Here is a 23669-nt window from a genome sequence, read left to right as displayed (position 1 = left end):
ATTTTGAACATAACTTGACAAGAGGAGAACAGAAAGCTCTGAACGAACTACAAGACAACCAAGACATAATATATAAGCCCTCAGATAAAGGTGGGAATATTGTGTTGATGACAAGAGAATTTTATATTCATGAAGCAATGCGCCAGTTATCAGACGACAATTGCTACCAAAAAACTACTAAAGGAGAATACATTACAAGCATCCAGCAATACCACAAACTGATCATGAAATGGGCAGACAAGGGCATGATTAATGACAACGAACATACATTTGTTTCATGCCCTTACCCAGTAACATCAACCTTTTATCACCTACCTAAAATTCTTAAAGATACAAAGAGGCCACCTGGTAGACCTTTGTCTCCTCAATTGGATGTCTGACGGAATCAATGTCTCAATGCATAGATCATTTTCTTTCAGACTTTGTCAGAACACTGCCTTCATACATACAAGACTCTACACATTTTATCAAGAGTATTATGGACATAACATGGGAGCAGGATATGTGGAGGATTGTACTTGACATAACCAGTCTATATACAGTGATTGACCATCACAAAGGATTACAAGCAGTACGGTACTTTCTAAAAGGAAGGTCACTTGAACTATCAGAACACAATGAGATGTTATTGGAATTTGCAGAATTTGTTCTTAATAACAATATCTTCCTTTTTGATAAACAGCATTACCGCCAAATAAGGGGGACCACGATGGGCACCTGCTTCGCCCCCAGCTACGCAAATTTATTTGTGGGCTGGTGGGAGATGCAGGTGGCCTGGTCGGATTAGTACAGCAGATGGGTAAACTGTACCATATCCTGGCACAGGTATATAGATGACCTGTTTATCCTATGGAAAGGTCCTAAAACCCAAGCAGAGGCATATATTGAAGAACTAAATAGAAACTCACTTAATCGCCACTTCAGTGGACAGATGAGCCAAAAAGAGGTATCCTTTTTAGACCTGCAAGTGTTTATTCGAGATGGCAAGATTTGTACAAAGCTGTTTAGAAAATCGACAGCTGGTAATGCGATTTTAGAGGCGAATAGCAGTCACCAAAAGAGTTTAAAGAATAGCATACCGTATGGTGAACTGCTTCGTTTCAAAAGAAATTGTTCAAACAATGACGATTTTGAAATCGCAGCAATAGATGCCATCAATAGGTTCCAGGCTAGAGGATACAATAATGATTTGCTGACCAAGACACTTGAGAAAGTGAAAGATACCACGTAGAAGTTTACTGAAAGAAAAGGGACAACCCACTGAGCGTGAGACCGATTCCTGTAGATTTATCACCACATTTTCTGGCGAAGCTGGGGCACTGAGACAAATATTATATCGTAACGGCGTATCCTAAAAAAGACCTTGTAGTTGGTAAAGAATTACCGAAATATCCTCAGGCAACCTTTAGACGCAGTAGATCACTTAAAGACCATCTGGTTAAGAGCCATTACGAATCAGTCCCCTTTGTTCCAAAACTGAGTACTTTGACAGGATTCTTCCCATGTTATAAATGCAAAGCGTGTAGAAGCAGCTCTAAAGTTTTAGCTTATCAGGTTCCGAGCAAGAAGGATATGAAGAAAATCAATAAGTTTTTAACTTGCACTACACCCTTTTGTGTTTACTGCCTGGTATGCCCATGCATGAAAACTTACATAGGCAGTACAATACACCCTACGAAGCGTAGAATCCTGGAGCACGCTCGTGCAATTGAAAACAAGGATCCCACATACCCAGTGGCAAGCCGCTTTTCTGAATGTCACAACAGTGATTGTACACTTCTCAAATTCTTCTGTATCGACCACGTCCCTATGAGTGAACAAGGTGGTAATAGGGAACAAAGATTACGTAGACTCGAATCGAGATACATAATCAACTTGCATACCTTTATTCCATTTGGCCTTAATTCTGAAGAAGAATTGTCTATACACTTGGGTTAAGTGGGCTCTGATGTAACTGAAGTTACTTGAATATATGAGAGACAATCTTGTATTGCAGAAACATATGGGTTTATTTTTGTGATTTAACATGAAATTGTTTGCTAAGATCAAGAACTTAAATTGTGATAGACACCATCGATTTCCCAATGAATTGATTTAAGTGAGACAAAACATTTTGAGTAAATGAACTTGCCCATCTAGGGCTCAATTATGTTAATTGCATAAAAAGAAAGTGGTATGAATTGTCACTAATATGCGGAAAAATAATTTTTTGTATATAATTGTGTTAATCCAGAAATTCATGCAGGACCTGAGTGTGTGCTATTGAACTGATACTGATCAATAGATGAATTTTGAGCTATTGATATAACGATATTGTATATATAATTGCATCTATGTAAATAATGTATATATTCACACTCAAAGATGGCCCCCACAGTGACGACAAATGTTAGTCCACTTTCCATGTTTATGTTTTTGGAGGCTTCCGAGCAAACAACGTGAGAATTGTATGTATAAAATGGTGGTAGCCTTTGTTTACGTTGACACAGTGGAATAAAGCACGTATGCCGAAACGCGTCCTGGTTGTGTGCAGATAAATTGCTAATTTGCGAAAACCTACCACGCGCGTGCGGCCGCTTCCTTCTTTTCCGGGGGAAATCTTGGAGCCTATATATATATATATATATATATATATATATATATATATATATATATATATATATATATATATATATATATATATATATATATATATATATATATATTTATATATATGGAGCAATCCGTAGATCAGCCGCAGCAGCTAGGTCGTTGTCACTCCTCAGCATACACGGACCAGGTAAGTAGGTGCAAATTATTACTTTTTGCGCTGTTTTGCCGCCATAACGTTTCGGCTCCTGAAAGCCTTGATCACATGACAATGTGAACAAATGAGACTACCGTTTATAAAGTGACTGTGCATAGTGTGTTACTGATCATGTGATTTGATTGGTGGCTAAACATAGAAGACATACTAGAACTAGTTCCATGGCAGTTGTAATTGTCATACAAAGCAGTGTAATTTCCAGAAAAACAAATTGGATCATACAATACTAGTTATACCTTGAACAATGTGCAAAATTCGCTATATGTGTGCAATAACACGCATATGTGCAAAACATCGCAATATACATCATTTCATTTAGAGATAAAAAAATGCATGGTTAAATCCACAATGTATAATGGCTCCTCCAAGTAAAACATAGTTATTAATGCCTGTTCAAAGTAAAATCTCATCCTGGGTTAATTCCATGACTGAAATTATGGTGAGCAGAAGCCAAGGAATAGAATCAATGTATCTTCTATCTGTGCCAGTCTCACCTATCTCGCTACTGTATTAAAACCATTGGGCCTTTTATCAATAACTGCCAAAAGTGAATCACTTTATAATGAACTATACTTGTTGTGTTGCCCATAGTTCAATTCTGGACATCTAAAGTAAACTTGTGTAAGCACTACCAGTGTGAGTCTGCTGTTGCGACGAGGTGCTGCTTTGGGGACTGGTTATGCTAGCACGTGCAGACAGCCACCCACTTGGGATTTGATCTATTTCACTGAATGAACACACGCTTACTCACTTGAGGAATACTTGTGTAAGCACTACCATTACCAGGAGGCTGCAGGAGCAGCCACGCCCACCGGGGCCAGTACTTTATTAATCGAGCTCTCACCGACAGCATGTGCTCATTTAAAAAGTCAGCCTGTGACAAAGGGCAGGAGCCCGAAACGCGTTGGCGTTTTGACTTTTAAAGACTGTGTGCTGATGGCGTTGCATTTACTTTGTTACAGTCTCCATTAAAAAGATGCAGATGATTTCACCCGTGTGGGCTCCATCTTTTGAGGCAACTCTTTTTGTGTGGATTTGAGCAGCGAGCCCAGCCGCGATGAAAGCCCCTCCGCTGTTGTGGACCCTGGTGACGCCACTTTGCGTCTGCTGTTGGGACGAGGTGCTGCTTTGGGGACTGGTTATGTTAACATCGTGCTTTGCACCGTGCAGACAACCACCTACTTGAGTTTGAGTTTAAAGCATTTATAGAGCGCACGTTCACCTGGCGGTTTCATGGCGCTGTGGTGTGCAGAACCCAGGAAACAAAAAGATCAAGGGGGGAGAAGCAGAACAAAACAATTACAGTGGAAAGGCTTGTGCAAAGAGAAAAGTTTTTAACGCCTTTCGGAAATGAGAATATTGAGTGGAGGATCTGAGATGGACAGGGAGAGAGTTCCAAAAGACGGGTGCAAGTATGGAGAATTTAGTGCCCCCCCCACTTTTTGCGCCTAAAGCGGGGAACTGTCAACAATTGTTGGGAGGATGAGCGCAGTTCCCTGATGGGGGCGTAGGCTTTGATTTCCGAGGAGATGAAAGCAGGGGCTGCGCCGACCCCGGCCTGAAAAGTGATACATCCCATCTTGAACTGAGCTCGTTCTCGGATAGGGAGCCAGTGCAAGGACTTGAGGAGTGGGGTGACATGGTGGAATTTGGCCAGGTTATACACCAGGCGGGCAGCCTGGTTTTGGACCAGCTGTAATCGCCGCATAGTGTAAGCGGGCATGCCACAGTATAGAGCATTGCCATAGTCTAGGCGAGAGATTACCATCGCCAGGACAATGAGATTTAAGGCAGAGAAAGAAAAGAAACCGGAAACCCTACGGATGGTGCGGAGTGAAAGAAAAGAAGAGGACACCACTAGACTAACCTGAGAGTGCAGAGTGAGTTGGTTGTTCAGCTTAATCCCGAGTGTTTTCATAGAGGAAGATGGGGAGGGGGGGGACCTAGGGAGGGGGGCCAGAAGAGAGAGGTCCAGGGACTGGAGCAACCACCTGTCAAAACCAGCTCAGTTTTGTCTGGGTTTAACTTCAGGTGGTTGTAATTCATCCAGTCCCGGATAAAGATCATAATAGACTGGAACCTGACCATGGACTCGGGGGATGGGGATAAAGTAAAAATAAGCTGAAGGTCATCCGCATAGTTATAGACGGAGACCTCCATTTGCTGAAGGGCAAAAATGAGAGGGGCAATGTACAAGTTAAATAAAAGAGGGGAAAGGGAGGAGCCCTGAGGAACCCCGCATTGTACTATCCGGAGGTCCGCCGAGAAGTCGCCCAGGCGCACTGCCTGGGTGCGGTCCCTCAGGAAGGAGGACAGCCAGACCAAGGCCGAGCCTCCAACCCCCGCCGCCTTGACACGAGAAAGTAAGATGGAATAGTCAACCGTGTCAAAGGCGGCAGAGAGGTCGAGGAGGACCAGGGCCTGGGGGTGGTTAGTGTCCATGCCCTCTCTAAGGTTGTCGAGGACCGACAGCACCTCGGACTCCGTGGAGTGTGCGGGGCGGAAACCAGCCTGACGGGGGGCTAACACCCCGTTCTCCTCCACGAAGGTACTGAGCGCTCTGGTCACATGGCGCTCCAGTACCTTCCCCAGTAAGGGCAATATTGAGATGGGGTGGTAGTTGACAAGAGCGGAGGGGTCAGCGCCAGGTTTTATGAGGATAGGGACAATGATGGCTGATTTTAGAGGTTGAATAACAATGCCCTGGGACAGTGAACTGTTGAGAAAAGTAAGAGGGGGCTGCACACAGACCGAGTAGATGTGCCTGAGGATGTGGGCAGGACAAGGGTCTAGAGGGGAGCCTGATTTGACCATAGGAAGGAGGGAGATAAAAGCCTCTTCTGTCAGAAGGGAGAAGGAGTCAAGGCGTGCCTCGACTGACGGACACTGGGGGTCGACAAAGGAAAGGGGGGGAGGGATGTTAGCTTTGATGTTTGAGATTTTGTCCAAGAAATAGGTGTTAAGGGAGTCGCATAAGTCCTGGGAAGGGGAGGGTTTGAGGGTAGCTCTGTCGGAGTAGGCGGGGTCGTGAACAATGGAGAAAATTTCTCTAGGCTGATTTTCGGCAGCCAAGATTTTTGAAGAGAAGTAAGCCATCTTAGTAGCCAAAATAGATTTTTTGTAGTGAGACAGGAGGATGGTGTACTGGGTTTTAAGGTTGGGGCAATAATCTCGCCTCCAGGCTCGCTCAGCATGGCGCACAGTTAGTTTTAAGGCCTTCAATTCCTCGTTGAACCAGCGGTTCGCGTCGTTCACACGTCTGGAGGACACCCGCCTGAGGGGAGCGACAGAGTCGCAACCTGACAGGAGCCAGGAGTTAATAGAGTCGGCTTGTGCGGAAGATGACAGACCGTGTAGATCCAGATTGGAAGCAGAGACTGTGGCGGACAGAGAGGCCACATCCACCTGGCTCCAAGAGCGCGCCCAGATGTTTTTAGGAAGAGAGGGCTTGGTGACTGGGCTAAGGTGTAGGGAAAAGGACATCAAGAAGTGATCGGACCAGGTGCAGGGGGAGATGGACAATGAGGCTATAGGACAATTAAGGGACCAAATCTGATCAAGGATGTGGCCCTGAATGTGAGTGAGGAAGTGAACGTGGGAGTCAAAGTTGAGGGAGCGAAGGGTATCCGAGAAATTCTTTAGAGGTCGAGCATTCTGCGGGGTCTGAGGGCCAAAAATTAAAATCTCCTAATACCAAGATGGAGGAGTTGTTGACCGCTAAAGTGGCCACTAGATCTTGGAACCCGGAGAGAAAATGTTGAGAGGGTTGGGGGGGACGATACATAAGCAAGCAGGTAAGTGGGACTCTAAAAGACGGTGAGCGGACAACTAAAAAGTCTGATGAACCAATGGAGGAAAAGGTTAGAGGCTGAAAGGAGAATTCTCTACTGGCGATCAGAGCGACGCCGCCGCCGCCCGTATTTGCCGGAGGGTCGGTCGGCGCGCAGAGCGTAATATGAGGCAGGAAGGGCAGCTAACAAAGAGGGAAGGGAGTTATCACAAAACCAAGTCTCTGTAAGAAATAAGAGATCCAGATTGTGCGAGTCCAGTAAGATGAAAAGTTTGTGACAGTGCTTAACTGCTGACCTGGTGTTAAGATAATAGACGGATAGGGAAGTAGGCACAGGAGGAGCAGGGAGGTCGGGAGATGGGCCAGGGGGGGAGGGAGAAGGGAGGGCAAGGACGGGAGAGATGGGAGAGGGCACGGAGCTGTCAATCCCAGTCTGTCGATGTGCAAAATTACAGGGTCATCCAAAGGCCACGGGTCTTGGAGGTTGTAGAGCTGCGCAGAAGAGTATTGTACAATGGGCATGGTGGAGAGCCCCTAGGCCCGGCCGGCCGCGGACGGGCACGGACGGGCTTCCCTTAGGCGCTTTCGGCACGCAGACGGCACGCCCGCTGCGCTCGCCTGCTGCGCGTCCGGAAGATGCACATGATTTGTAGAGAATAGAGTGGCGGCGGGGGCGTGGCCTCTGAAAAGGGGCGTGGCCTTGAGGCTCGCCGGAATGGCGGCAAGAAGTGGTTTCAGTACTGATGCCGCGGCAGTGTTAAATCCGCTGTGCGGGCTAATCAGGAGCGGAGTGGTAAGTTTTTAAAGACAATTTATACAAGTGACATTCAAATCTGTTAAAAAAGAACAAAGTCGCGCTCCCGGCTTCCGCCTCAGGAGGTCAGTGCATTACGTGATTACCATTGAGCAGGATATAACTGACACCTGATGTTTACAGCGCTGCAAATCAGCGGTGGCCAATACTGTGGTAGGGCAGGCTGGGGTGGAAGCCTGTTACCGAATAGGCTCATTGGAATGATGGAGACATGTTCACCACGAGATGTGATCTATTGCACTGAATGAACACACGGTAACTCACTCGAAGAATACTTTTGTAAGCACTACCAGTAGCAGGAGGCTGCAGGAGCAGCCACTCCCACGGGGTCGGAACTTTATTAATCGAGCGCTCACCGACAGCATATGCTCATTTAAAAAGTCAACCTGTGACGAAGGGCAGGAGCCCAAAACGTGTCAGTGTTTTGACTTTTAAAGATTGTGTGCTCCTGGAGGTGCATTTACCTTGTTGCGGTCTCAATTAACCCCTTCCAGGCGCATGACGAGCTGGGCTCGTCATGGTGTAGCCTCCTCGCACACTGATGACGAGCCCAGCTCGTCATGAAGCATGGGATTTAGTAAATCCCAGCATAGAAGGAGAATTCTCTGAGCGCGGATGTGGTTAAAAAGATGCAGATGATTTCACCCTTGAAGGCTCCATCTTTTGAGGCAACTCTTGTTGTGTGGATTTGAGCGGCGAGCCAGCCGCGATGGAAGCCCCGCCGCTGTTGTGGACCTTGGTGATGTGGACGCGCGATTGTGGGGAGATTGCATCGGATGCACAGGGAGAGAGTGCTATCTGTAGCTGACTGAATGACAATTTTAAATCGATAATTTTAAATCACTCTGTCATATCGAGTATTCTCTGCATAGAATTATTTTAATTAGGAGACTCTTTTACCCCTGCAGTATTTTTACATGTTTTTGTAGCTTACCTGCTGCCTATTCTCCCCGGTCCACCGCGACAGCGTCGTTTGCGTGGAGGGAGAATACGCCCACATCCGGTTTGCGGAGGTTAGCATTTGAGCGGCCTGGCCTCCATAAAACCGGATGTGTACTAGACCGCCCAGCGGACGCGCGATTGTGGGGAGATTGCATCGGATGCATGGGGAGAGAGTGCTATCTGTAGCGGACTGAATGCCAATTTTAAATCGATAATTTTATATCACTCTATCATATCGAGTATTCTCTGCATAGAATTATTTTAATTAGGAGACTCTTTTAGCCCAACAGTATTTTTACATTTTTTTGTAGCTTACCTGCTGCCTATTCTCCCCGGTCCACCGCGACAGCGTCGTTTGCGTGGAGAGAGAATACGCCCACATCCGGTTTGCAGAGGTTAGCGTTTGAGCGGCCAGGCCTCCATAAAACCAGATGTGTACTAGACCGTGCAGCAGACGCGCGCAACGGGCGTGCCGGCGGCAAGCCCGTCTGCGCCGGTCAGCGTCCCGGAGGCGGACAGGGCAGGAATCGCTGCCGGTTTGGTTCCCATCCAAGATAATCCGATTAGGTATGATGGCGCTGTACTTAAAAATTATATGCCCCCTCACAATTGCCATAATTACATAGAACTAGCTGGGGATAATAGAACCATGTATGCAGTATGTGCAATTGGACTTGCCCTTTATACCCAGTAAATGAACCCGGGCCCACGCTTAATGCGAAGGAAGGAGATGTTAGGAGTCAGGAGGACTTTAATATCTTCCTGCTCAATGTACGATCCTTAAACAAAAACGCCCAGCACATCTCTGACCTGATATTAGAGTCAAGGCCAGATATATTATTTTTAACTGAAACCTGGCTCTCTGACACCTCCAATCCCACCCTGGCAATTGCAGTATCCACAGGATACTTTATACTAAGGAAGGACCGCACCACTGGGAAGGGTGTGGGCGTTGCAATGATCATAAAAAAAGACATTTCGGCAAAAAGTATCCCCATGGATGAAATCAAGGGTGCAGAGAGTCTCTGCTTCTACTGCACAAACTCCGCACACCAATCTTTGGTGGGTGTTCTTTTATATAGACCACCAGGCCTCTCAGGACATTCTTAAAAGGAATTACTAATCCTATAGCACCACTTGCCCTGAGATTTAACTAATTTCTGGTCCTAGGAGACTTTAATGTACATATGGACAAACTAGAGAGCTTGGAGGGCATTACACTACGTGAGACTCTGAACTCCCTGAATCTGCTACCCCTCATAAATAGACTCACCCATGAGAAGGGACCCACATTGGACCATTTCTTCTCGAATATCTCTGGCCAGGCTGAGGAGCTCATCCCTCTTGCCTGGACTGATCATTTCCTATTAAAAATCACAATGGTTAAAATTAGGAAATCAGCACTTACCATCTCAAATTTAGAGCTCTCCACAAGCTAACCCTGGAGGCCCGTTGCTCTGTGCTACAGGCACATCCTCTCGTTAGTAGTAATAAATTAGAGTTGGATGCTCCCAATTTGGAAAATTGGATAAAGCAAGGTGTGGAGACCTTAGCACCCGAGACTCTACGCCCTCAACGGACAATACATCGCTCTGCCCCTTGGTTTAATGAAACCCTACGCAAGTGTAAAAGTGTCTGTAAACAGCTGGAAAGGGTGTGGAGGAAATTTTTTAACAATGATAGCAAATCACTTTACAAAAAAGAACTAAAAATTTACCACCAGAAAATTCTGGAGGAAAAGAAACGGTTTTTTGAAGCAAAGTTTGAGATATCAGACAATAAGAGCAAGGAAATATTTTAAATCGTTAAACACTTTACTTCACCGCCAGCAGCAGCCTCCAAATGCGAAGCCTCGGAAGCCTGGACACACAAAATTGCAGATTTCTTCCACAAGAAAATAGTCGCTATACAGACATCCCTCGACTTTTCCTCCAGCGCACTGGTCAACGTGCAACCTGCACATGTCAATTTGCCATTTAATGCCACTTTTCTCCAATTTCCCCCGATTACGTTAGCACAATCTCTTACGATTTTGAAGAACTTAAAATCTGGCTCACCGGCTGATCCCTGCCCTGCCAAAAGATTGACTTCGGTAGCCGAGGTCATCAATGCCGAGGTCAATACTGTGCTGAACTTATCTCTGAGCAGTGGCCTGGTTCCAGCTATTTGGAAACAAGCCAAAATTCTGCCGTTGTTAAAGAAGCCTACGGCAGATCCTCTAATAGTGTCAAATTATAGACCTATTTCGCTCCTGCCTTCCATAGCGAAGGTTATTGAAAAATACGTGAACTCTGTTACTACATAATTCATGGAGTTAAACAACTGTCTCCATACGAGTCAATCAGGATTCCGCGCTAATTTTAGCACAGAATCAGCCCTCCTTGAAATATCGGAATCTATCAAAGTGACTCTTGACTCAGGAGGGAGAGCGGCCTTAATACTATTGGATTTATCTGCCGCTTTCGACACCGTGCCCCATGATAGACTCCTACAGAGACTGAGAGACTGTGGTGTAGGGGGCACGGTGTTGAAGTGGTTCTCCTCGTTTTTAGAAGACAGAAGGCAGGAAGTTTGGAATCCGCCTTTCTCCTTCCTCATGCCTCCTATAAAAGTGGGTGTTCCTCAGGGTTCGATCTTGAGTCCACTATTGTTTAATCTTTACATGGCTCCCCTCACCCTTCTAGTTGAAGAGGCTGGAGCCATGATTATATCCTATGCTGATGACATCCAGCTTTTGTTCACCTGTAAAAAGGGAGAGGTTCTTGATGGTGACAAAATCAAGAACTGTCTGAGACAGGTCTTTTCCTGGTTTAGTCAAAACCAGCTCCAGTGCAACTCTGCTAAATCAGAAGTGATTCTTTTTAGAGCTCTGGATCAGGAAGTCTGGAGACAGTAGTGGCCGCCTGATATGTCCCCCCCAAAGACCTCTGTGGGAGTAGCCAAAAACCTAGGAGTAAAACTGGACAACTCACTGAACATGAACACCCAAGTCCAATCAGTGGTCGGCACTTGCTATGGAACCCTGAAAAGCTTCGAAAATGTTTACCCGTTCTGTCTCTCTACCACAGAAGGACTGTCGTCCAGGCCCTTATCACCTCCAGGCTGGACTACCCTAATGTCCTCTAATTGGGCCTCGCAGAATCCCTTCTTAGTAAACTCCAGGTCGTGCAGAATGCGGCCGCCAGAGCCATTCTTATGTTGGGCCCTAGATCCCCATCTTAACAACTTACATTGGCTCCCCATCTGCCGCAGAATTCAGTTCAAAGCCCTGACACTGGCTTTTAAAGCCTTACATGGTATTGGGGCAACCTACATTTGGAGAAGAGTGAGCTACTACACACCTGGTAGAGCTCTAAGATCATCTCACCAACATCAGGAGTGTGCCTAAATTCGATCGTTCCCGCATAGGAGGACGCTCCTTTCAAGTCCAGGTAGCACACCTTTGGAATGATCTCCATATAGCAATCAGGCAAGCGTCCGACATTTTGTACTTCAGGAGACTACTGAAGACATGGCTGTTTCAGCAGTAATCCTCTGCTCCGCCTTTATGCACGCGCTTCCTACTATCGCTCTGCTTCCGCTAGCGCTGGGACACTCTTCTGAGTAGCTGTGAGAAATAAATAAATAAATGCCACTGTGAGTCTACTGTTGGGACGAGGTGCTGCTTTGGGGACTGGTTATGCTAACATCGTGCTTTGCAACGGTGCAATCAGCCACCAACTTGGGATTTGATCTCTTTCACTGAATGAACACACGCTTACTCACGTGAGGAATACTTGTGTAAGCACTACCAGTACCTGGAGGCTGCAGGAGCAGCCACCCCCATCGGGCCGGTACTTTATTAATCAAGCGCTCATCGACAGCGTGTGATCATTTAAAAAGTCAGCCTGTGACAAAGGGCAAGAGCCCGAAACGCATCAGCGTTTTGACTTTTAAAGACGGTGTGCTGCTGGCGGTGCATTTACCTTCTCACGGTCTCCATTAAAAAGATGCAGATGATTTCACCCGTGTGGGCTCCATCTGTTGAGGCAACTCTTTTTGTGTGGCTATATATATATGTATATATATATATATATATATATATATATATATATATAAAGAGCAAAGGCCACAATGGGGGAAGCCTAGGAGACACCTTTATTCAAAATTACAGCGGCGAATGCATTTCGGCCCAGTCGGCCTTCTCCAGCGCCTTAGGTGTTCAGAAGGCATTACAAAACAACACTTTAAATATGTCCCGCCTCATGCTGGTTGGTCATGACACGCTCCACCCCCAGTGTACTCGCTCACCCTCAGCAGGTCACACAATTCTCTCGTGAACCGCAAGTCCCAAATTTCTGTTCACTTCCAGGTAGGTAATGCGGGGGGGGGGGTTTCAAGCCTTGTGGCTGTGCGGATTTTCGCAGGACAGTCTGTGAAGTTTGTTAAAGCCTTTTCCTTGTGTTAATCCTCGAATTACAGGCGCCTCCTCTGGTCCCCACACTGTATCAACCCCCAGGCTCGGAGATCCCTATGGCAGGGGCAAGAATGAGAATACATCTCGCCCAGCGTGAGGTTAATAACCTCAACACCACCCCTTCTCCTTCCAAGCACAGATATATATATATCCAAGCTCCAAGTACCCGACGTACAAGGAGCACTCAAGTGGCAACAAGCTCCTAAAGCGCCTTCATGGTATACAGTCTACCAGTGCAACAATAACTTTAAGCAGTTCAATGTGCCATGGACCTCTGACGCGTTTCTAAGTGTCTCCACTTCTCTTCAGAGGCTTTGGCACCGCTCTCATCAATTAAATGCTCAATTGCAAAACAACTTCACTGTTTTGACTAAGAACAGACTTATTACAGAGGCAGAGAACAGACACACTAGTCTCTTTAAAGAAATCTAATTTAAGTGCGCCCAGAGGTGCTCGCACCAACAATTTTTAGAGGAATTCTCGCATGAGTTCTTGGGAGGTATTGGACTCTTCTACTGAAACAGTGGCCATCCTAGAGTGCACCTCTACTCTTTGAAATTATACAGTTCTCCAATGATTGATCATTGTACATTTGGTGCACACTCTAATCTTTGCCCCATGACTAATTAGGGAAGCAAAATCCTGATTCCTAACAGCTATATAATGAGTAGTATGATTCAATCTGTCATAGATTTGTGGACATGTTTCAGTCTATATTCATGGCCAAGGGTCAAAAGTTTTCATAAGACCCAATGAAGATCCCTATCTAAATACTAAATGAACTCATTCATACACAACAAGTCTAAGGGGAAAATGGTTTCATACCTTGGTAAGGTTGAATTCAGAAACTTAAGTAGCTGCATGAATTGCTAGAGCTAAAACATAAGGTACACACATACACAACTTTTGTGACAGTAAAAACAAAGAAGTGAAGTATCCAAAGTGAAAAAAGTGGTAGCACTGTAATACAACAGAGCACACATGGGGTAGGTGGGAATACCCTTACTTAGGGGATATCAAGTCCTCATGGTCATGACGGGAGAGACACTCTCTGTAGTCACACACTTATATAGGATAAGAGTGTTTATTTTCAATTTTACATCAACTACTTTTGTGGCACACTCAGATGTCTGTTTATATTCCAATTGTCATTTGTAACCCTTTAGCACTCACTCCACCAATGTTGGCAGTGGGATTGGTATTTTAGTTCTCTCCACGAGTAATCATTAATATAATTTGTGATGCTCGTTTTTAATATATTGGCTCAGAATACGTACATACACGCACACACATGATTTCCATCAAATACCATATCACTATCTCACTAAATCATAACTATATCACTTAATCATAACTCAGATCTCCTGCACGGCATTTCTTGTAGCTAAGGCAGTGAAAGTTGGCTATCTAATAAAAAGAAAATACACATAACATTGTGCAACTCAAAATGATGTAAAAATAAAAGAGCCTAAATGTTTTCGAGGTTCCCAGGGATGTCCGTGGTGTCATTCTAAACTTAGTATTTGTTACCCAATTATTTCACCAAGGTTTGCTTGTTGTTATTGCTGACTAGGGGCCAGATGTAGGTAAAATCAATTTTGCGAGTCCTTAATAGCAATTTTTAGCAAATCTCTATTAAGGTCTCGCAAAATGGAATGTATGTAGGAATCGCAATAATAATTCCTTAATATTCCTTAATTGTGAATTGTGAATTGCAAATTGCGATTCGCAATCAAGGACAACCATTCCTATTCATCTCTATGGGCCTAGAGGCCCATAGAAATAAATGGGAATTGCGCACACAATTTGCGAGTACCCAATAGGTACTCGCAAATTGCATGCACAATTTCAAGGGTGCAAGGGTTCCAAAAGGACACCCTGTTGCACCCCTGAATTGTGCATGTGTGTACATGTGGCGCACATACATGCCCTAAGGGCACTTTGAAAAAGCAAAAAAGTGCCTTTTTAATGAAATCGCAAATTATCACCAATTTAAAGTTGGTGGTAATTTGTGATTCCTTAAGGCAATATCGCAAATTGTGATTCTCTAAATGCTTGCACAAAATAAGGAATCTTGCGATTCCTCATTTTGCGAGTAGGTATTTGCCTTCCTTAATTGCACATAGCTAAACTGCGATCGCAAACGCTGAAATTCTGCGAATTATTAATCAATCTCTTTCTGGATTCATTTCTTAAAGTACATAATTATTTCTCTATATTTTACTTTTACTCCACCTAAGATCCTTACATGTGAACCTGAAGCGAGCGCATGTGATCAGTGCCCCTCTGTGCTACCCTAAAAATGTAGATTAAGTTCAATTTGCTCCTTATCCTATCATTTTGCCCTCTTTCGGATCTTTAACAGAATGTCCTGGGTACTTGACACTGATATTACGCTCTATAGCGTGCTGATGATGTTGACAATCACCACTACAGTCCACAATAACTATATTTTGATGGCAATCTCGATTGCCCACCTACAACTAGCCCACCATTGGCGCATACTACTCTTCTAGAACCTAATTTCTGGATGCAACTACTCATTGACATTTACACTTTTGGGATGTGGTTGCATCTGCTACATGGTTCTCCAAACATTGGGTATTAATCATAATAATATTAATATGTGGTGGAGATCTTCCTACGATATTGTATAAATGTAAATGTAAATGTACAGGAATTTATATAGCGCAAAATCACCAAGCGGTTTCTAAGCGCTTGCTTAGGGAACCCGTCCCGGTATTCCCCTGTGAGATAACCCCGGCAGGGTATCCGCAAGGTGAAAGCCAGGCATCCCACCGCGAGGGGCCGTTGTGGAGATTAAGCAAGCTATTGCCCAGAGTTGCAGAGTGTGAACCCTTGAATCGAGTAGGCACCGGAGCGAGAATTGTCGAGTCCATGGACATTTTGGGACTCAAGACCCTGCCGAGCCGGGAATTGAACCCTGGTCCCGGGCTGACCTCTGCTTCCAGGTCTGCCTCCTCTAACCAGTGAGCCACACTGCTCCACGTGTTATTAAACTTGAGAACAATTACTGAAAACATATATTAAATATTTATGGTCATTGGTTTTATATATTCATTTTAATTATAAAATAAAATAGAATAAAGAACATAATATATAGCATAATTAACATAACTTTAATTTAAAATGTAATTATTTTAAATAAATTAAAGTTATTTTTCTGAAGTGTAAATAAAAAATGTGTATATCTTTACAATGCATTAACATTCTTCAAAGTGACGTATCAATTCATTTAAAAGTAATTTAATTTTGTTTTGATAACAAATATTTTTTCCTAATTTCTAAATTCAAAAAAGGTTATTCGAGTATTGTAATATGAAGTGATCAATATTTTTTTTTTCTAACATTAATTTGAAGTTGTTTATATTTTTTAATATTTAATTTATCTTAACATTTGCAATGGGTTTTTATTTTAAGTACCTACCCACATTATTCTTTATGGGACTGTGTCACAGGACCAGTGGCTTGACATGTGTGAAGTTGGATTTTCTCCAGGTTTGAGCTGTAGTGCATTTATTCCTGTGTTGAGTACATTCTGGCTGTCATTATATAAAAAATGCAGTTTGTCAATAGTAATAGGTTTTCTTAATTTTGAGGGTGAGTGCATGTCCCTTCCTACATCCCTCTTTAAGCCTGCCTAAATCCCTCCTTACTCCTCACTGAACGCCTGCCATATTTCATGAAGTATGCACCTTCGCCTGGTCCCTTCCATATTTACTTAGGGACCGATTCTGATTGACCACGGTCGGAGCCCTTCCTGCCCTCATCGGAATGTGCTGTTTGGATTCCTTTCCGAGGGAGCCATTCTGATGAGCTCAGTTGGAAAGGAATCCGACTCGGTTTTCCAGATGGCTTATGACGGGCTGGGAGAGTCCATCCACCATCCGGAAACCCTTCAGTACTCCTCTGGCCTGCTCTTTCCGTCCGAGGGAGTACGATGGCAGTTTCCCACTGCCTTTTTTTGCCGGTCTTTCTGGCACAAAAGGCAGTGTAAAACTGTCTTTGGGGGCCCCCAGCAGCAGTGGTGGGCGGAATTTGTGAAATTCACTTTCGCAAACTATCGCAAAAATGTCAACAATCTCCGCAAACATGCGTACGTTTTTTTCCCCGCCTGTTTGAGATATTTTCTGCCTAATCGCTTTGAAAAAGGTTTTGCCAACTTGCTCATGCGGTCGCCATCTTGTTTTCACTTGTCCCTCCCTCTCGCGATGCTTATTTCCTGTTCGGGGTCTCGAATGACGTGTTCGCGATCGCAAACTCAAGTGGGATAGCGCGACCGGCTACCAACAATCCAACATAGGAAAACTCGTTGCCGAACGCAGGGACGCTACAGCACGCATTTTAAAAGCGCAAGCAAGAAAAAACTTCTGTTTCGCTGCAGATTGCGAAAGTTTTGACATTTTTGCGCTCTCCGCGGAACGTGAAAATGTCAAATTATCGCAATTTCTGCGAGCGGAACAAATTTACTGCCCAGGCCTACCCAGTAGTGTCCCCATGGGTACGTGGCCGCCAAATGGCGGCCACGTACCCATGTCCCCCTGTTGATCCCCTGTTAGTGTCCCCCTGTTGATCCCTGCACCCAGTGGCTGGCACCTTGAATGTGCCTGCCACTGAGTGCAGGGATGAACTGCACCCCTACTCTTTCAATGAAAGCATGCATTCTATTTGGAATGCATGGTCCCATTGGAAGGTATAGGTATGTGACTGAACAGGGTTCAGTCGCATCCTACTTGCAGGTCTGTAACTGACGACAGGAGGTCGTTCGGTTACAAACTTACATGTGTGATGATTCCCATTGAAAATAAAGTAGAGGTGGTGTTTTACAATTGTAGTCTTGTGAATTGCATTTAGTAGTAAGTAATTATTACTACTGTAGTATTACTTTATATATTACAAAATGAGTTTATGAATCGTGCCGTAGCATGTTTTCTTCTTGTATTTTACAATTATTGAGAAAATTCTTATTCTTTAAGTATAAATGTTTATGTAAAAAGGTGTTCTGGGTATCCTGCACACACAGAGATATTGTACTGTTTATGGATTTATGGAGAATATCAGTGACAGAGAAATAGGGTTACTGGTGAGTAACATTTCCATGTCTGTTTCTCTTTGCTGTGTTAGTCAAAACTTGCTAAAAAGGAACAAAGTGCACATCCACTATGCAAAGAGTTCTTCTAAATTGGTTGGTGCTTTCGTTGTAGCCTTCCTGTGTTCATGATATCTGCCAATGTGCACTCATACTTTTAATTCACTAGTCCATTTGCCTGTTTGAGTTTGAAAATATGATCACTTTAATTACAAAATATGCAATAAATTCTTGCTTATGTTAAATACCAGATAACAATACAATTGCTCTCAGTATTACTAATAAAGAATGTTTGGTATTAATTCCATGTGCTGATGTAGACATCTTACTTGCTCTTATAATGATCCATTACAAATCTCTCCTCTTTACTTATCTCCTCTCTTTGGTCTTTACCAATTCTCCATTGCTTTCTCTTTTTCCCTTTTCCTCCTCTGTTCTTTTGCATCTTCCCCTTCACCTCCTTTCATATGCCTGTTTTCTACTTAATTTGTTGTCGCACTCTTTCACTCCTTTTTTCTAAATTCCCCTCTACTCTCTCTCATGCCTTTATTTGTCCATCACTCCTTATCGCTCCCTCTCTTTATCACTCCCTCTTTTTCTCCACCACCCTTCACTGGCCTTCCCTTACTCTCCATCAATTCTACCCTCTTTCTCTTTTTTATTGCTTTCCTCCTCTCCTCCCCTCACTCATGACTTTTTCTTTATCACTTGCTCTGAAACTCTTTTTCATTGTTCCATATTTCTTTCTTCTTCCTTTTCCTCTTTTGTATCTCTCTCTCTCATTACTCTTCACTCTCTCTCTCTCTCTCTCTCTCGCTCTCTCACACACACACACACATCTTCCATCTTATTTCCTTTTCCCCCACCCTCTTTCCGCTTGATCACTATTTTTCTTTGACTCTTTGCCTATCTTTACTTTTATTCCTCCCACTTCTGATTGTTTTACTCTTTTTCCTCCTCCTGTCCCTGCTTCCCTTTTTTCCATCTGCTCCTGCCCCTCTCCTTCCTTTCTTATTTGTAGGCTGACAGCATTTGTGGTCAAGTGCTTTGGTCAAGCTGAAGAATTCATCTCTGTAGACGATAATCTGACTGCTAGGGCAGTCAATTGGCTGTGGCAACGCCAGTCCCCAGATGGCTGCTTTGAGAATGTGGGCATGGTTTACACAACAACCATGAAGGTATGGTCAATCTTTTCAGGCATGACTCCATGACCCTAATTCTATATCAGAACTGTTAATTTTCAACCTGCAGAAGGGAAGAAGTTCCAACTATTATACAAAAAGCTAATCCAACAACATCTTCGCACCCTACTTTGTGGGTATTTAGGCAATACAAGGAAAGGTCTAAATGTTATGTCCTGCCACCGTGGATGCAATGTTGGTCTTGTCCAGGGGCATGGATGCTATTTTGACTCTGTTACCAAACCCCCCATTTCTAAGGACACTGGGTAGTGTGGTAAAGGTAAACCATCTGAGCCATGCCAAGCATTTTAGTATTATTCCTGTCTTTCAATCCTACTCGCCGATGAACCCCCCCTCTTCCTGACCTGAGAATGAAGGGTAAGATTTCTCTTCCACTCTAAATCACCCTCTGTGTATGGTTTCTCTTGACTATTGGTATGCTATGGTCCCAGTGTTTGATTGACCATAACTGTCCAATTTTAGTAGCTTTAGATATGATGTTAATGTAACCATATTGTCCCTTAGCATATAATTTTTCAGTTATGTTTTCTGGCTTTGTTATGTATTTGTGGATCGCAAGCTGCTCTTTAGCTCGTTAGGGAGCGTGGAAAATATAGCACTGAAAATTTACTGTGTATGGTCTTTATGGAATCAGCACAACAATCCTTGTTTTCTGGCATTGGATCTTTCAGAGATTAACATTTTTGAATCATCCCCATCATTGATCTGGGAGTCTTACAGTAATTATAAAGAAGCAGTATAATGTAAACACAATCTGAATTTAATTTTGGTTACATTAGATACCATCCTTGGAAAAGACCCAAACCTTAGCCAGCCAGGAGAAAACACATTTTCTATGTAATGCATATATTTGCTTCAAATTCCATCTCTATCCCATCCTAGGGCAGTTTCTGTTGGTTGTTTAAGGAGAATGGATCAACCATGTCTGTTTCTTACAGGGAACACCTTTTCAGAACTTGGGGAACTGTTAGAAGGTGAGGCTCAATTCTGGGGATGGTTCACTGATACAGCATGGATGTCACAAATATCTATGAAAAAATATAGACTACAGAAAAATCGACTCCCATACCTAAACAGATAAGTACAAAAACATTGACTAATACAAATCGATGTAAAAAATATGGAAGTACAACATTTTGATATATATATAATATATATTATATATATATATATATATATATATATATATATATATATATATATATATATATATATATATATATATATATATATATATATATATATATATACAAACACAAAGTTTGCCTGCAAAGTAGAGGAGCCCACGAGCCAGGTAATTTCAGCTTTTAATAATTGTAGAAAGCAGCCTGCGAAATGGATGCAAATACAGCAGCAGCTTCAAAAAGCCAGCCTGACGCGTTTCGTTTTCCAACTTCTTCAGAGGCACTGACTCAAATACTCCCAGGCGAACATTTTCCAGGCAGCTACACAGTAACTTAACTCCCGCCTCAGTGGGCGTGTCCCAACACATGGACTCATGGTGTATGTAGTGTCCTGTCCTTCTCTAGTGGGTCGCCTGCCTCGGAGTCATAATATTGTTGAATTAAACCACAGTGGGGTGTGCTTCATCACATCTCGACCTCGCAGCTGTCATCGCCTTCCCACAATAGCTTCTTGCTCCCATACCGGTGGCGCTGTAAAACGTCTCCGTGGTGGGGTGAGACAGAAACTCATTGTGAGTCCCCACAAGTGCAGATCTTTAACCATTCTCGGCCCTCTAGTGGGCATCAACATGATAATATTTTACAGTGCATGATGGTATGTGTGGTTTTCACAATTCAGTCCAAACATTACGAACCCTCCAGTGGGCTGCCTTTTTCAATTTTAATGTCTCGATGGGGATAGTCTCTAATTCCGTGTTGCTCCGCACTGCAGACCCACTTTCAAGACTGCGGCGGAACCATGCCCAATTCCATTATCTGGCAGCGTCCGTTACCCAAGGTTCGATATTCACGAGTCACGAAGGTGGTCCAAGGCTGGGTAATGGCGGTGCACTTACTGGCGGTGCGCAGCTCTGCGGCAGGACCAAGCCGCTACACATTACAACACTTTCTCCCCCTTCAAGGAAACGATGAGCCGCACACGCAACACAGTGCTTTCAAAGCATTTATTCGAGCAATTCCAGGCAATCCTGGCGCATTTCATTCCATCTTGGAACTTCTTCTGAGGTGAGCCCTGGCAAAAAAGAAACTGATAGTGAGTCCCCACAAGTGCAGATCTTTAACCATTCTCAGCCCTCTAGTGGGCATCAACATGATAATATTTTACAGTGGATGATGGTATGTGTGGTTTTCACAATTCAGTCCAAACATTACAAACCCTCCGGTGGGCTGCCTTTTTCAATTTTAATGTCTCGATGGAGATAGTCTCCAATTCCGTGTTGCTCCGCACTGCAGACCCCCTTTCAAGACTGCTGCGGAACCATGCCAAATTCCAGTATCTGGCAGTGTCCGTTACCCAAGGTTCGATATTCACGAGTCACAAAGGTAGTCCAATGGCTGGGTAATGGCGGCGCACTTACTAGCGGTGCGTAGCTCTGTGGCAGGACCAAGCCGCTACACATTACAACACTTTCTCCCCCTTCAAGGAAACTATGAGCCGCACACGTAACACGGTGCTTTCAAAGCATTTATTCGAGCAATTCCAGGCAATCCTGACGCATTTCATTCCATCTTGGAACTTCGTCTGAGGTGAGCCCTGGCAAAAAAGAAACTGATTGTGAGTCCCCACAAGTGCAGATCTTTAACCATTCTCGGCCCTCTAGTGGGCATCAACATGATGATATTTTACATTGCATGATGGTATGTGTGGTTTTCACAATTAATTCCAAACATTACGAACCCTCCAGTGGGCTGCCTTTTTCAATTTTAATGTTTCGATGGAGATAGTCTCCAATTCTGTGTTGCTCCGCACTGCAGACCCACTTTCAAGACTGCTGCGGAACCCTACATATATATATATACACACACACACACACACATATATATATATATATATATATATATATATATATATATATATATAATACAATATTAGATATTATATATTAAATAAATTACATATTAAAATTAATTTTAACAGAATAAAATTAATGTATTATACATTTTAACAAAATATAACAAATACACTTAATCAAAAAAAGAACAACACACAAACATAATAATTTATACATATGTGTGTATATATATTTCATGAAGTTGTAGTCGAGGAACTAAAACAATTGAATCGGAAGGTTAAGTGGAATAAGCATGTCCAAACATACAATGAGGTTCAATACACACAATTAATTGACAAACTCAGCAAGAATCATAAAATCGTAATAAATAAATCCGACAAAGGAGGTAATATTGTTCTCTGGCAAAAAAAAGATTATATAGAGGAGGCCATGAGGCAACTGGAAAACGTTGAGTGCTATGTTAAAACGAATGGGTAAGGGATGGTTTAAAAAAAACGTTTGACATCTTATAAAAGAGAGGGTTTGATAACATCAACAGAATTTGGCTTCTTACACAATGAAAACCCAGTGTTGCCAAGCATGTATTTGATACCCAAAATTCATAAGATGAAAAATCCAGTACCCGAAAGACCGATCATTTCGTCAATCAGCAGTATGAGTGAGAATATCTCCCGGTATATTGACTTTTATTTACAGGATCATATGAAAAATCTAACCAGTTACATCAAGGACACTGGAGATTTCTTTAATAAACTGAACTCAATTGAATGGCAAAATGGCTGGTGTATGTTAACACTTGATTCAGAATCACTTTACACCTGCATAGAGCATGATAAAGGGATGAAAGCCATAGGACATTATTTGGGATACAGATTCTGCGAGTATTATAGTCATAACAAAATGTTAATTGAATTGATAAGCTGGTGTCTGCATAGTAATTTCTTTATGTTTGGTAAGGACATTTGTAGACGGATTAGGGGTGTGGCGATGGGATCCTGCTTCTCCCCCAGCTATGCATGTTTACATGTTGGCTGGTGGGAGGAGCGGGATCTCATCGTTACCCCAGGTGTTAACCATGTTCAGCATTGGATGCGATTTATTGATGATGTTTTTTGTGTGTGGGAGGGGGACGAAGTCAGCGCGCTAAACTTTGTGAAATCACTGAATAACAACAAGTTTAACCTCTTTTTTAACATCCAATGTGAGCAAGAACAAATCAGAGTTCCCTAGATGTACAGGTCACAATAATAAATCACACCATTACAACACCCTTATTCCGTAAACCGACTGCTGGCAATAGCATTTTGCATGCCAGTAGCGGACATCCACGACATGTTATTGAAAGTATCCCATACGGAGATCTTCTGCGTCTCAAAAGAATTTGCAGTACCCCTGAAGGTTTTGAAAAAGGTGCACATGAAATGGTAGGGCGCCTAAAAGCTAGAGGGTACAGTGATTCAACACTGGCAAATGCCCTGACGAAAACCGGGGAACGATCTAGGGAGTCTCTGTTGATAACGAAAAATGTCAATGAGCCTGACCATGTTGATGCTCCACGTTTGATATTGTCAT

The 23669-nt window shown here is 43.4% G+C and overlaps 1 protein-coding gene across 1 annotated transcript in view; it reads left to right on the top strand.

Annotated features, from left to right (window-relative positions):
• Positions 1 to 23669, top strand: part of LOC147706481 (alpha-2-macroglobulin-like protein 1) — a 690635-nt gene that overhangs the window by 481084 nt on the left and 185882 nt on the right. Inside the window, exon 16 of the mRNA XM_086929617.1 lies at positions 18940 to 19096. Coding sequence (XP_086785743.1) covers positions 18940 to 19096 — 157 coding nt within the window. The remainder of the gene's footprint in view (positions 1 to 18939; positions 19097 to 23669) is intronic.

This window comes from Lissotriton vulgaris, chromosome 7, assembly GCF_964263255.1.
Source record: "Lissotriton vulgaris chromosome 7, aLisVul1.2, whole genome shotgun sequence".
Classification (NCBI taxonomy): domain Eukaryota; kingdom Metazoa; phylum Chordata; class Amphibia; order Caudata; family Salamandridae; genus Lissotriton; species Lissotriton vulgaris.
Note: the sequence above shows the minus strand (reverse complement) of the source record. Positions and strands in the feature narration are given on the sequence as shown.